Raw genomic sequence first — 15,508 nt, forward strand, 5'->3', positions numbered from 1 at the left:
GGAAGAGGTTGACACAGGCCCCGGAAGCAGGCGTGCAGCCATCTCAGCAGGATGGCCAGGGTCCCAGGAACTGTGAGCATGATTCAGAAGTTAGCTGTAAGTGGGCAAGCCCCCTCGGCTGCACACTCTTCACCTAACACAGGGGCATGGTCAGAGGAGGCCAGAGTGGACCCTTGGGCAGGGGCTGGCAGATTATTCTACACCTGGTTTTAAGAATTTTTTTTTTTTTAATACAAAGAATGATACAAAATAATTGTGAGGGCAATTTACCAACATATTTTAAAAAGCTTGACAATAAATACTTTCTGAGGATGTAACAAATTCCATATATAAAAAATCTCATTAGTGTAGCTTGCTATCAATGTAGTGAAGAGGTAACAAATAAAATTTGAAACTTAAAATCTGTCCTGCTCTGGACAATGGATAAGTGTAGGAGATTACTGGCTTCAGGACATGTCCGGTGAAGATCTCCCACGAGTGAAGTGCGAGGACCGGCGTGGGTGTGAAGGGAGCCCAGGGTCCTCCAGGGAGGCATGCTCAAGGCCCTGAGTCATCTGATTGGACAACAGTGACAGCAGAAATGATTTTAAGCCAAGTCCTCCCGAGAAGGTGCCGGCAGGCTGCTTTCACTGCAGGGCTGGTGAAGTCACCCGTTAAACAGGATCCTACACGAGGGGATAAGTCAGCTCCTCAAAACAGAAGTAAGTTTCTCTTACTTGGCTGAGGTAAGAGGGCTATAAATATATTAGACCTTTTCCTCCCCTTTAACCGAAGGTTAAAGTCTTACTAATCAGATGACCATGGATGAGACTGTATAAATAAATATTTGACCATGTGGTCTGCTCACAGGGTTGTCACCACTGGTCACTGCAGCTGCGAGTTAATAATCAAACAAACAGCAGTCAAGTGAGTTGCTGGATGGTCTTTATCAAAACCAGATCCTAGCTAATGAAACACTTCAGAAGCATTTTAGTAACTATCCACCTGTCATTTGACTGATCTACCTATCTATCTACTATACTTTTTCACGTAAATGAAATAAAGATAAGTGGGTTGAGGACCTCCCTTCCTTCTTCCTCCCCCCCACCCCTCCTTTCTTTATTTGTGGTAGGAAAAGTGCTATTTGCAGAAGGGTCTGCCTTCATCTGTGCCTCATTAAAATTCCATGGCTGAGAAGACACACCTAGGGAGAGGATGGGGCTTATAAAGTGGCTTGCAGAGCCTGGTTCTCATCTTTCAGATGGGCTTGGGGATTATTCTGTGTCCAAAGGGAATAAAATGCTTGAGAGGAATCCAAAGGACATCAGATGTGGAGCACTCCTTAGTGTTACCGTAGATCATGCCGAGCTTCCATGAAAAACACTTTCTATGTCCTAATTACCTAGTGTCTGCTGTCGGAGGATCCCAACACGTTTTACAGACAGGGATTTCCCAATCCTCAAAACTGTCTGGTTAAAGGAAACGTATATAAACGCATTCATTTCCATTCTTTAATTCCCGATTCTGCTCCAGTTCCTGCCGTGACAATTGTCTAATCAGACTCGACAGGGTGCTTCCCTGGAAAATCACAAGAGCCATTAAACAACCATCTATCTCACTGTCATTATCAAAGCACCTGACATTTAGATTTTAACTTTTTTTGAGTAGCTCAACATTTTTATGATCACGATCTCCATATTTTTCAGAGCATCTCTAAAATCCTTGTGGGGTCTTGTATTTAGTATCCAACATAAATAATAAACCACAGTAGTAAAGAAAAGCCTCAATTAGAGAAGACTAATTTGAATACTTCTTTGCTCTGAAAACTTGTTTAAGTGCCATTTTGCTACATTTTCTTTTGAAAATCTCATTCATTAGGAGGAAGGTGTGACAAATGAAAACAAATGCTGAGTTTCAGCCCAAGACGCAAAAGTTTATCATCAGATATGAAGATGATTTATAACACTTAGGCTGCAAAGCGAGCTCTGCTTAAAACGAAGAGCTGTCAGCATTTTTATGAATAAGGTTTGAATTTAAATTTCTACTGGGAAGGATTATTGTTTGCTAGCTTTAGGAGAGGGTTTGCTCTATTGCGCATCACGTTATAAGGAGGTATGAGACGATCGTCTGAGGCTATTTCTGAGACTGACGGTGTGTGAAATTCTAACCTCCTACAAATCCAGACACACCAGTCCAAGGTGGCGCTCCTGACCGTGGGCAGCAAAGAAGTGCCAACAGAACCCTACAGGGTTAGTCAGCCCACAGCCTACGGTATCGGCCAGCTAACTTTCCTCACATCGTAGAAGTTAATGTAAAAAGATCAATATCCTGCAGGTCAAAGATTTTAGACTTAGCTCTGACTTTAACAAGCTTTTGGACCTAGGGTAAGTCACTTAACCTTTCCAAATCTTGTTTCTACCTTGTAAATAATGCTGATTTAGAAGACTCCGAATATCGTATGTTTGTAAATCACTTAACCTTTCTGACAAATAGGGAAGACCTCTGTTAGGTGGTTTTACCTAACCTCACAGGGCTGATGAACAGATAGGGCTACACATTTAATGAGTATGACGTCAATGGTTTTACTAGTTTACAAAGTGCTTCCACATATCTCATGTTGATTCTCTCTACAACCTTTGAGGTAGGTGTGACTAACCTCATTTCACAAATGAAGAAACTGATGCTCAGAGAGATTAACAGACTTGCTTCAGGTCAGAGATCTAGTATTGTCAGTGGTGGAAGCCAAACCCAGGTGCTCTGACTCTAAACCCAATGTTTTTGTTATAGAGAAATAACCATTCCTTAACTCTCTCTAACTCCTCTGCCCTATCTCTCCTTAAGCTTTTTGAATGGTTGTGTGGTAGGTAGTAGGACAGACATGAGCAGAGCAAGGACGACGGGCCAGGTACAGAAGGTCACCAGTGTAAAAGGCCCTGGGTGCCTAGCAATGGACAACTGTAGGGTGGGACCTCATCCACAGGGTGACCTTTCCTCCCCTAGCGTATCACTGGTCATTTGGTTTAAACCCCCTGACCTTTCCTCTCTAGTGATAGTATCCAGGCCTCAGTTGTGTTTCAGCTCCACACCCAGAAAAGTGACAAGACCAGACAAGCAGTGCCACAGCTGACCTCAGGACCAGCTGCATTGGATAATGACCCCTGCCCTGGTGCCTGCCAATCAATCAGTGGAGACCAGGACCCTGAAAGGACACACCTGGAAAGCTGATGAATATTCTATTGAGATCTTCCCCTGGGACCTCCTTTAAAACACCCGCCCTTAAAACCCTTAGGACAGAGGCCCTGGGGCTCTCTCCCTGCTGGGGAGCAGGCCCTCGCCTTTCCCGCTCCCCCTCCCCCGGCTGGTCAGCTTTACCTTCCTCATTTTTAAGCTCCTAGGGCCCTTCCTTTACCTCTGTAACTTGTTTCCTACGCCCATTTCTTCTATGAATTACTTCTCTATGATTTTCCAAATCAGTGTTCTGTTATACAGTAGTTTGGGTCTTGGCTCTGAATTCTTTCCTAGCCAGGACTCAAGTACGAGGTTGCTGAACCCAGGTCCGGTCTGACCCCATGGGTCCGACACCTGGAGCCGTGGTTCCGCCGCCACAACAGCTGGCTTGCCCAGTGCTTCCCTACATCAACGACTGAGTCAGTTCTGAATTCCTGTTTAACTCTGGACTCAGAGAAGTCTGTACACCCTTCTTTGGTCCCATCTCCATGTGGCAATAAGAATTTATTCGAATCCTGAGCCTGAGAGGGTAACTGGTTTCCACCTCTGAGTGTGGGAAACATTCCCGAGGCATCAGGAAAAGACACGGGACTGCTTTTGATAGAAGGAGTTTTCCCGGCAGGTGCTGGTTTGTGAGTCATCTCTCTCCACATCCTCTGTGAGTTAACCCCGTCTTTCTGACCAAGATACCTTTGAGAAAAGTATGTCTGTTATGCCTCCTTGGGATGATGAAGTGTTAAGGGGAGGAGGAAGAGTACTTGACATAAATGGGGCAGCTCCTGAATTACACCTCTGTAAAAATACCTACTGGGTGGGGATAAAGTGGCTGCAAGAAACGGATAAAACATCAGCTAAGAGAGAGCCCTGTGCAGGCGTCAGAAGTCCTGCTGTGTGACCTTGCGCCAAGCATTTAACCTCTCTGGTCTTGATTTTCTCATCTGTAAAACAAAGAGTTTAAAAATAATTTCCAAGGCCATTCCTGCCCCCAAGGATCTATAAAAATTCAATGGTATGCCAAAGAAATGGAGTCTATGGCTTAACGTAGTCATAGAGACACCTGTGCATGTTTTTTCCTGTCCAGGGTCTGAATCATCTAAACCAAACTGAGGACTGATAAACCCTTTTCCAAAACGAAAGCCCTCAGAGTCTATAAGAAATCACAATCCAGTATTGGCCCTAGAATAGTGGTTTTCTACCTTTAATTTTTTTTTTTTTAAGCAATGGAACTCTGTCCATATGAAATATTGCACAAAAGCCCAGATTGTGAAACCGGCAATACGAATATAAATGTAATTGCTTGGGTTGATTTGGGGAGGGAGAGGGAAGAGATAAAAGCTGCCACTCACCCTTGCTCCTGCCACCCTTCGAGGCTTTGTTACACTGTCAGGAAACCATGGCCTTAGCATATGGTTTATATGTCTCCATAAAATAATAAGCTTGAGTACTTTTTTTTCTCCTAAAGTCCAACTTGTCAATAACTAAATTAATCTGTTTTCTGGTGTCACTATTTGAGTGTTCAGTGCAGAATCAGTCAGTTAACTCTTGGTGTTGAGTACTTCGAAGAAAAAAACAATAAGGCATTAGAGGTTTGGGAAGGAGGTCTGCCTAAGGTTATGGTGAAATAGTCCCAGAGGCTTGGAGAAATCACAGGGACCAAACCTGATTAAAGATAAAGGAAAAACATGCTTCCTGACTTAAATAAAATGGTTCACAAACCCTTACCATTCCACTCTTCACGCTTATGTTTAAAAATTCTGTTGATTATAAGATTAGGGGAGTTTATGCTGACTATTAGCAAATAATATCGCTTCTGTCTTAGGTGACCTACTGTAAATTCTGTTCCTGAGAACTGAAATCAGTTGGCAGAACAATTACGTGGAACTTTAAAACTCCAGATGGCTCTGAAATGCGTCCTGCCACTGGATTACCTTTCCTGCCCAGTCATTCCTGCTCCAGGGTCCCTGCGGCTTGGCGTGGGTCATGCTGAGGTAGAACAGAAAGTGGAGGCTGACTCCTAAGGAGCCCCTTGGACTATAATGACCCAGCACTCGGGAGCTGAGCTCAAGCCAAACAAAACACATAGCAGATGCCAAGAGAGAGGTTTCGTGGGAGAGTCCAGACCACTGGGCCAGGACGGTGGCTTCTGATGGTTTCAAAGCAAATTCAGACCAGACACCTTTACAGCAGAGGGGTAACTGCAGAATAGGACGTGAAGAACTGCCTGGAACTGGGAGTGGGAGTCTCAGAGCATTCTTCTGAATTCCTAAAGACATCACACACCATCCCATCCTGGGCTAAGCAATATACATTTTCACCAGGAGCTCCTAAAGCTGTCTTTTGCTCATGCATCACTTCATGTTTGCTGAGTACATTCCATACCTTCATGAGCCATTCCTAGTGCTTCTGCTTCTTTCACAGAGAAAATAAAAGTAGCGAGAGAAGAAATGAGTTGAATATATTCACGTAGTGTAAGGACACAGAGTAGAGGATGCTATGTTGCCGCTGATGTTCATGCATCAAGTATTTCTAAGAAGGTGCCAAAAAATCCACTAACTGTGGTCACCACCAGAGAGGGGCACCGGGTGCTCAGAGAGGGAAGCCTACACTCACACTTTCTCCTTTGGACCTTTGATGCTTTGTACATGTGTGCCCATTACCTATACACCAAATAGTTAATTATAACAAAGTTCTCACAGAAGGTAAGTAGGCTCCATTCCACCTGCTTGGTACCTTCTACAAAGGAAGCGTGGGCAATCCCAACAGAGACTGGGTAGCCTGGGGCCACTCAAAATCTTAAAATATGTTGGCAGGGGTCATGGGGATATTAAGCAAAGTCTCCATTGTACCTGGAGTGGGGGGAAAGCCTGTTAGGAGTTCTGGTGATATGGGGGATACTGGGGCGAGGTAAATGGCACTATTAGAAAACAGCCAGTCAAATCCAGAATGAAGGGCATTCTACAAACAACTGATCTGGGCTCTCGAGACAGTGATCATCATAAAAAGCAAATTGGCAGTGGTAGGGTGACGTCTGTTCCAGGCTGAAAGAGGCTAATGTGACATTACAACCAAAAATAAGGTGTGGACTTTGGGTGGGGAGGAACAATTAGAAAAGACACTTTGGGATAGTTGGGAAAATGAGTTTAGATTAGATATTAGAAGACACTATAAAATTATTGATAATTTTCTTAGATGTGGTAATGTATTGAGATTGAGTTAGAGAACGCCCTTACTCTTAGGAGAAGCAGAACAAAGCATCTAGAGGAAAGGTATTATGTTGTTTGTAATTTTCTTTCAAATAATTCAGGATGTGGGATTGAGTATATATATATTTAGAGGGAAACAGCAAATGAGGGAAAATAGTCACAACTGGTGAACTTAAGTGAAGGCATATGGGTGTTAATTTTACTCTTCTTTCAACTTTTTTGTAGGTCTAAAATTTTTCAAAAGTTGAGAAGTAAAGGGGACAGTTTAAAAACAAAACAAAAAAGGGACAACAAACGCGAGAGTCCTGGGCTCCATCCCACTCTGTCTCCCGCTAGCCTCCAACTTTGGGAAAGTCCTCAATGTTTCTGGGCTTCAGTTTCCTGTCCAAGGAAGGAGGGAACTCAAGTAAATGGTCTGTGAGGTGACCCCAGTTCTGAAGTCTGTGGACACGATGAGGAATTTGCAGGAACAGGACTCGGTTACGCCTTCTCTGTCCTTTCCCCCTACCCCATCCCTCCAGACACTCTACTTTTCCTCAAATAGCTTGCTTTGTGAAGTCTTGAGGTGTTTCCTTTTGTTGAAAAGACTTTAATGCACTGGTTTCATTACACTCTGCATGCTTTTTAAAAAAAAGTTCTAAAGGAACTGCAGTGAATGTGGGAAATATGTTTATAAGTACATGAAAATGCATAAAACCAAACCATTAAAGTACTGCCTATTAAAAATTGAAGAGCATAAAAAATTATACCACTTCAAGTTTTTCTTGGTCTTGCTATATAATCTTTTGCTATAAATATATGACTAACAAAGACGGAGGAAATTCTTTACACTGTTGTGGCAACAGAAGAGACCATCAGCAAAACACTGCTTTAGGGACGAGGCCCTGAAGGGGAGTGTGGGGAGAGGAGCCCTGTATTCCTACCTCTTATGTAAGTCTCTCACCAAATCTCCTACCTGAATTCCTCATATTTATGTCTCCCTCATTAGGCTACAAAAGCACAAGGATGGCAGGGAACTCTGTACCTAGCAGAGTACGCTGCATTTAGCAAGTGCTCAATTAATGCTTGCAATTTTATTGAAATCTAGCATCTCATTTGGTATAATTTGGTTGTAACTGTCAATTAGAAACGAAACAAAACATCTCGTGAAATGCTCATTTCTTTGATGTTGCTTCTTTTTTGTTTGACATGTTCAGTTTTATTAATAGTGCTTTCTGGTTACAGGCCTTCAACAGTGGGAACTGGACAAATATGAATCTCTCTACACACTCGCTGTGTGAGATGCAATGGAATATTCAACATGCTCTGTGATCATCACACCATCTACTCGCAGGCCGTTGGAATGGTCCTCTGAACTCCCTATTAGCTGTCACCTTCTGCCCTTTGTCTAATCCCTTAATTGGTCCAGGGGAGCTGTGTAACCAAATTCTTGATTAACTCCTTCTAAGTCTTTCTTAAAACCTAGAAGAACTAGTTTCACATATCAGAGCAGTTCTGCTCTCAAAGGTATAGAGATCCTCTTTCTAACTGGAAATTTTATTCTAGATAAAAGTATGCCAAATTTCATAGTGGTATGTTTGCTACGGTCTATAATTGATTACAATCTCAGAGGAAGCTAAGGAACACTGACCTTTAAGAGCCACAAAAAAGGGACATCTGTAATGTTTTCAACAATAAAGAAACTTAAAAAAACTCCAAAACACAAACAAACAAAAAAATATTATAAAAAAAAATCCACAAAAAAGGTGGAAGTGCTGGCCCAAATATTAGCAGAACCCAAAGGTTTTAAAACATTAGGTGGATTTATGCTGATGCAATAATATCTAACCACCCTTTATCAGTAGACCAAGTGATTTAAGAATTATACTCCACCTCATACTAGGAAGGATCTAAAATATTTAAAAATAAACATTTTCTATGAATCCATAAAACATAACAAAGTAAGAAAATCAAAATCAAGGAAAACATACATTTAAAGGGAGGGAGGGTCAAGGGAAGGAAAAGCTGAACACTGGCCTGCAAGCCGTAAGACATAACAAAGGGTCATGGCTGGTCTTTGATTTTGGCTTTGAGCTTCCTGGCAATGAAAACTGAGAGGGAATCTTCAACAGTTCCATAGTTTTCACTAGTCACACGGGGAAATACATTGCACTTTTCTAAGGGAAACAAAGCTGCTCCCCCCAGTGAAAGTCCATGCTCTATTTGTATTTGTATCCTGTAGTTGTACGGAGCCTGGCAACACAGAGCATTCCTTTCTCCTACCATTTAATCCACATGCCTTTTCTTACCACTTAATTCTAAAAGGAATCTCTCATGTAGAGAATCATACAAGGGACCCTGGGAGACTCAGAGCCTCACAAACGAGCCTAAAGTAAATGAGGCGTTGGGTTTCACCCATCTGTTTCTTGCTGTATCCACTATAACTCCCAGCAATCCTGAAGTGTAGGTGGGATGTGAAGCCAAATAATGATCTAAGTTCACCTATTTCTGAAGAACATATTTGACCTGGAATACAGTCTACAATGTCTACAGATAGACTGTGTACCCCTCACATGTCTGCACATGTACCATTTCTTTCAACTGAACTTCTGATAATAATAATAATAATAATAAAAAATTTTTTTTGTTAATCCTCACCTGGGGATATTTTTTCTATTGATTTTTTTTTTTTTAGAGAGAATAAAAGGGAGTAAGGAGGGGGGAGACAGAGAGAGAAACACCGATGTGAGAGAGACACATCCACTGGCTGCCTCCTGCGCTCCCCGATCAGGACAGGAATGGAACCCGCAACAAGTTACATCCCTTGACTGGGAATTGAACCCACAACCCTTCGGTGCTCTCTGGCCGATGCTCTAACCACTCAGAACCCTGGCCAGGGTCTGATAATAATTACATGGCACGTGCCGGAATTCAAGGTTACTTGCTCTGGTAAGGGCTGGAGTGCAAGTCCTCTCTGTGGCTTGCAGAGTAAGAGAGGATGGACAGGCTCATCTCAGGCAGTGACACGGCCACAGGGGCTCCGTTCCCTGTGCTCAGGCCTCTAAAGGACGCAGAGCAAAGTGAGCAAAAGCATGAAGGGAAAGTCTGAATGGGAGGCTGCGTGTCTCCTGGGGTTACCACCTTCATTGTCAGCTGGGGTGACATCCATTTCTGCATAACTGTCGCCCAAGCGGAAAGCCAAAGCAGTGCTGAGAACAGCATACTTGGAGGGTGCACTCAGACCTCAGGCGGCTGCCTGGCTGGTGATGGGCAAGAACGGGGGTGGGGGTCCGGGAGAGCGGAATGAGGATGGCGGCTCTGAGGAATGTGGGGAACAGACCTGTGGTTCTTCTAAGTGCCTGCTTCCCCCCTGCGCCCCCACATATGGGAAACACAAGTTCAGTGCTTTGTTCTGTAGTAAGTGCTCCTTCAAATTCTGGGGTTATCATTTTTTTATCAGAGCAGATAAAACCAGGGGCTCATGTTCTCTACGCTGACACCTGAGCTGGTGAGAAGGTGGAGGTTTCTGTCGCTCTGGGTGGCGCCTGCGTCCACCTATCCATCCATCATCAGCCCCCACTCGGGGCTGGCTCTCAGGCAGATGTGGTGAGGGATGCCTCCACATCTTGTGTTCACATTACCTTGAACTTCTCTTCGTAGTTCTCGAAGGCTTCCATCACCATGCACACCGCCTCCATGGAGCGCTCCAGCCGGCCGTCTACCCCGTTGAAGCGGTACATGCTGCCAGACACATCCACCACCAGGCGCAGGCGCTTGGGTTTCTGTTGGGGGCTTCCCACCTGAGGGCGGAAACGACAGGTCTTGTGAACAAGGCAACCACCACTGGCTGCTGCTCTGGGGGTCTCACACGGGCCCGGGGTGCCAGCCACGGGGCAGGCTGGTAGCCATGGACTCAGTGCTGCCCACGGCGGTCCTGGCAGGAGGACAGGCACCGGCAGATTGCATTTCAGTAAGAGGAATTTCAGACTTGTGCTGGTCGTCAGGGCCATATGGGAAAGATTTTCCTTTGGAATATATGGTCCTTTCAAGACTCAACCTAGCCTAGTAAAACTGCCTTAATGAAGCTGATGCCATCTTAAAAATCATAATCTGGAGAGATATAGACCCCAACATGTCATTTTCACATCATGCCTCAGACTCAGTTACTCTAGCAAGACGGGGACCACATGAATTTTACTTGTACCTGTTGTGTAATGATCATTTTCCACAGAGCCCACAACATATGCCAGATTCCTAAAACAAGGTTCTGTGAAGGGGCGTGTGGCAAAGAACTGAAGAATTTTCTTCAGTGTCTTTTGTTTTTAGCAAGCTTTCAGTTTTCCTTCTAGTCACTGAATTACTACTTTCTTTACTATTCTTGGCAGTTAAAGGCATAAAAGCAGCATCTAACTGTTGTTTAGTAACAACTGTCAATTAAAATGTGAAACTCTCCTGAGTTTCAGTTTGATTTTGGACTCATGCCTGCCAATTTGCAGAATCAAAACCAAAAGTATATTTGTCAGTTTACTTAGAAGAAAAAAGGAAGAAAAATTCTAGACTATTTGTTATATACTTGGTGACATGTATGAAAACTAATGAGCAGAGTTAGTAATTTCAAGAAAGTACTGTGGGTATTAGTGTAACGGTTTGAGACAAATTCAGTATATTCCTTAAAAACGTGCTGAGTCGGCCTGAGAGCAGTGCCACACATGCTCCCAGGGCTACTCTCAGTTTCACATGTATCCGAACATGTCTGCTGACCACAATGAGTCAGTAACCAAAGCAGCTGTTGACTCATACCAATGACACAGAAGTAAGAACACCCCATATTGCCAAAGGGTCCTCTCTGAATAAACTTTCAAATGGAGTAAGTGACTCCCTTTCCCCAGCAGTCACTGTGTCCCCAGTTCTCAGTGGCTATTCAACAATTCTGGTTATTCAGGGACATAGGGAGTCACAGGGCCCTCCAGGAGACTCAATGTTTCACCTTATTGCCACTTTTGCCATTGTTTTCCAAATATTTTAGTATTATGACTATCTAAAGTTTTACATACATTTGCATTAGGGTTATTTAAAGGAAAATTGCTCAGTTCCTAAAATTTTTTTCAGTCATAGGATGGACACGATCTTTAAAGTAACAGAGCAGTAGAAAACCACCAAGACTGCTCTCGTGTTTTCACTGGCATGAGCCTCTGGGATTCACAGACCCTGAGGGTCTTCAGTCCCCTCTGGTGCCCCGCTTGGTGTCCTAGGGGCTGACCTGCAGGGATGGCGTAGGCTCTCTCTGGGCTGCTGGCATCCAGGTGGGCTCTGCCAGTGAGAGGCACTGGCAGGACATCAGAGGGTGAGGGTGGGGTATTTGTTCCCTCAGCGCCTCCTCTGCTGCGGCCCACAGCTCTCCCCCTTCTGAGGGCCACATTCTGTCGGCAGCCCTCTCCAGGTTCCAGTAAGTGCTCCCGCCCTCTGTCCCTTCAGACCTCAGGCGGGTTAGAGCCCTGCTGTCAGGATACCATAGTCTCTATGGCTTTCCTAAACCCCACCCTTACTTTCGTAAATAGTTTTTTTTATAAACTGTTCCTTAAATTACTCAATTTGAGTGTGCCTGCCTGATATATCTTGACTCATGCTGGGATCTTGAATCATATAATAAATAGTAAAATATTTATGTTTTTTCTAATTTTTTAAATACAGTGTTTTCCTTGGTTGCCATGCTCAGGGTTTATGGTGTTTTGACGAGGACAGCAGCTGTCTATAAAGAAGGCCGAACTGTAGATCTGAGGAGATGCATTCACCATCCCTTACCTGTGGCTCCAGCTCACCCCGGCGTTTGTAGATGGCTTTCTCTCCAGTCAGCCCATCAATGATTTTGGCATCGTCAAGTTCCCCAGTAGCTTGGTGTCTGAGCCACTGTCTTTCTTTACCTCTAGCCTACAATGACACACACACACGGATCCTTATTTTAATTAGTTCTGCAAGGTCCCCGACACACTATGTGTGAAGAACAGGAAACACACCCGGGGTCTTTTCCATAAGCAATGCTTCTGAGTGACCAGTTTCATAAAGGGACGGATTTCTGCTCTGCTGACCAAGAAATGCCCTTTGTGTGGATTTTGTCCACTTTAATTGTTTTAACATATGGAATGATAAAATGAACTCATTTAGAGTACATACTAATGGGAAAACAGTATGCAAATGAACCCCTTGAGAAATACACAATATCTGGAAATGTAATCGTGACGCACTTTGTACGGATTTTCGGTCACTTATTAGGTAGCAAAACAATCAGCTTGAACTTGTTAACACTGTCTGCAAGCACAGAGAAAATGTGGTCTCCAGAACTCTTCCCTTTGGAAAATAAGTTGTTACTAAAGTTCTCGGTGACTTACAATGCAAGTGGGAACAGCTGAAAACAACAGTATGTGAACATTTTGTGCCCCATGTCTCGATGATGACCTATATTTAGAAATCTAATGGTATTTACACATAATACTTTCCCACAATAACTTACAACTCTGCCAGGTGGACTAAGATGGTAGTTAAATGATAAAGAATTATAATACCCTACTCAAGGCCTAGGATTATAACAGTCAGGGTTTATACTCATAGTTAGAAGTGGGAAGAATAGCTGAAATATTTTAATACATGAAAACTTCAGTAGCAGTTAAGATCATGTGCTCTGTGTAGAATCAGACGGCCTGGTTCAAATCCTCCTTTCACCTTGATCAGATATTTGACCCCAAACAAGTGACTTAACCCGTGTGCATTTCAGTATCTTCATTTCTAAAATGAAAATAACACTAGTTTCTACTTTCATGAATTATTCGTGAAGGTTAAATGAGCTACTATATGGAATCAGCTGAGAAAGAGCCTGGCAGTCTATGTTAGCTGGTATCACCACCTTCATCTTCATCATCGTCATCATTACCATCATCATCACGTGAGACAGAACATGGACAACCACGTCCCCATTAACTTAAGCACATGTCCCTCACTGTTTCAGCTGAGGCGGCAGTAGGACAGCATTGTTACTGAAAATACAAAGCCATGCTTCAGGCAGCCACTGTCCATTTTAGGGGCAGACCGACTACCACGCATGGAAGCTCCACACGATATAACTCTGGGTAGTATTATATGTGTTGTTTTCTTATTCCTCATACCCTTGCTGCAAACAGGTACAGAATTACCACATTTGAATAGAGATCTATAAATGTGAACATGAACTAAAGAGAGGGAAACTCCTAAGCCACCAGCATAAAGATATTAAATTTGGTGGGCAGTTAATTCCAGGAACTACCAGGTATGTCCCCCTTGGGAATATGTTCTTTCCTGATGTGTGTTCTTGGTAAGAACCCCATGATCACAAAGGAAAATGGGACCCACTGGAGCACAGCTCAATGAGCTCATGTAACTTTATAAGATATACAGCTAAAGGTGGTAGGAGGAAGGGGTGAGCAGTCTTCTAACCTTTCTCAGTGGGCTCTGCACCAGACAGACAAGCTTTAGCACAGTGCTGCCCTTCTCAGGCCTCCTCCCCGCAACAGTGACTGGGACCCAGCTCCTATCTCCTCCTCTTCCCCGTCATTCCTGATGTCTGGAGGGGACAATTCCTCAGGCTTCCAGGACACTTTATGTTGGGAAACACAATTGTGGATGAGCATTTAGCCTTTAAATCCTGAGATTCTATGACTCTTAGAGGTACCTATCTGCACAGCACTGACTTCTAATCCTTTCATTGATGAGGACAGGCTCTCACAGAGTCGTTCAAGGCTGGGAACATAGCGCTGCAGAAAGTACAAGGGAACATGGTAGCAGTAGCAAGCTGCATGAAAGCTGGATTCTAGAGCTGGGTGTAAGAGGAAGATGGGATTAAAACTGGAATGAGATTACATGACATGTTACATAACACCTGTGCCATGTTACCATTAAGCACTGATTTTCAAAGTTTCCTCAATTCATAGGCAAGGCAATGACCCTGAGGACTCCCCACCTAATTCCACTAGCTGCTACATGGTTTTATTAACCAGTGATGTTTTCACCCTATAAAGAACCATTGTAATGTCTGTAGATTAAGTGATTTTTGTTTTTTAAAGATTTCCCATTGATTTTTAGAGAGAGAGGAAGGGAGAGGGAGAGAGACTAAAACATCGATGTGAGAGTGAAACATCTATTGGCTGCCTCCCCCACAGAGGACCAAGTCTGCAATCTGGGCATGTGCCCCCACCAATAATAGAACCGGCAACTCCTCAGCACATGGGATGACACTCAACCAACTGAGCCACGCTTGTCAGGGCTAATTTTTGTGATTTTTAATGCAGGTTACAACTGTAGTAAAAACAAATGAAAACCCCTACCATCTCATCATAGTAGAAATAGAAAATGCCAGAATTATAACTAATAATTCTACTCCCTTTCCTATATTTTGGTGTTTCTGAAAACAAGATATATCTTCTAATTGCTGGCAAAAGAAACTTTCCAGGGTAACAGGCAGAAGGGTTAATTGTGACCTGGCTGTTATACCTGGAGGACATACATATGACCTTGGCTGAGCACAGTAGGTGTCATCTCACTGAATTTTTTTCCACTGGCAGCACAGAAAACTGACTTTTAACTTGAGTTAAAATTCTTAGTTATTAATTTAAATGGATTAAAAACATGATACTATAATAGAGCATTAGAATAATGAGCAAAGACATGGAGCCCCAAGATGCAAAGTAAAACACGATTCTTTGCTGCAGAAATGACAGCACTTCCAGTAAGATCTATAAAGGTATAATTCCCCGAGAGGAGGACATATGCATACAGGGCTGCATATCACAGGCCAGGCCTTGCAATAAAAGAGAGGAGAAACCTCTGCATTTCATAAAATAGATCACAGCATGTTTAAAGTTAGCAAGAGCTGGGGAGACTGACTCATGTACCATGAAGAATAATCACTCAGACATTGTACGCCTGTCCAAAAGCTCAAGGGAAGCTATTAAATTTCTAGTAATTCCATTAAGTACAATATGTAACTCTCAGTTTAACCAAATAGTAAGTGTAAAGAATATCGTAGTTTTTTAATTTTTTTAAGACTAGAGATTATATTGTCAATCCTAAAGGAATCAAAGAGGTCCAGATCA

General features: G+C 43.2%; 1 protein-coding gene across 1 annotated transcript in view; it reads right to left on the reverse strand.

Moving 5' to 3' along the window:
* VWA8 (von Willebrand factor A domain containing 8) overlaps positions 1 to 15,508 on the reverse strand; it is a 331,062-nt gene that overhangs the window by 10,912 nt on the left and 304,642 nt on the right. The window contains exons 41-42 of the mRNA XM_081127980.1: positions 12,192 to 12,317; positions 10,031 to 10,189 (exon numbers count right to left, since the gene is read on the reverse strand). Coding sequence (XP_080984106.1) covers positions 10,031 to 10,189; positions 12,192 to 12,317 — 285 coding nt within the window. The remainder of the gene's footprint in view (positions 1 to 10,030; positions 10,190 to 12,191; positions 12,318 to 15,508) is intronic.

Source organism: Miniopterus schreibersii (genome assembly GCF_964146895.1).
Source record: "Miniopterus schreibersii genome assembly, chromosome: 2".
Lineage (NCBI taxonomy): Eukaryota > Metazoa > Chordata > Mammalia > Chiroptera > Miniopteridae > Miniopterus > Miniopterus schreibersii.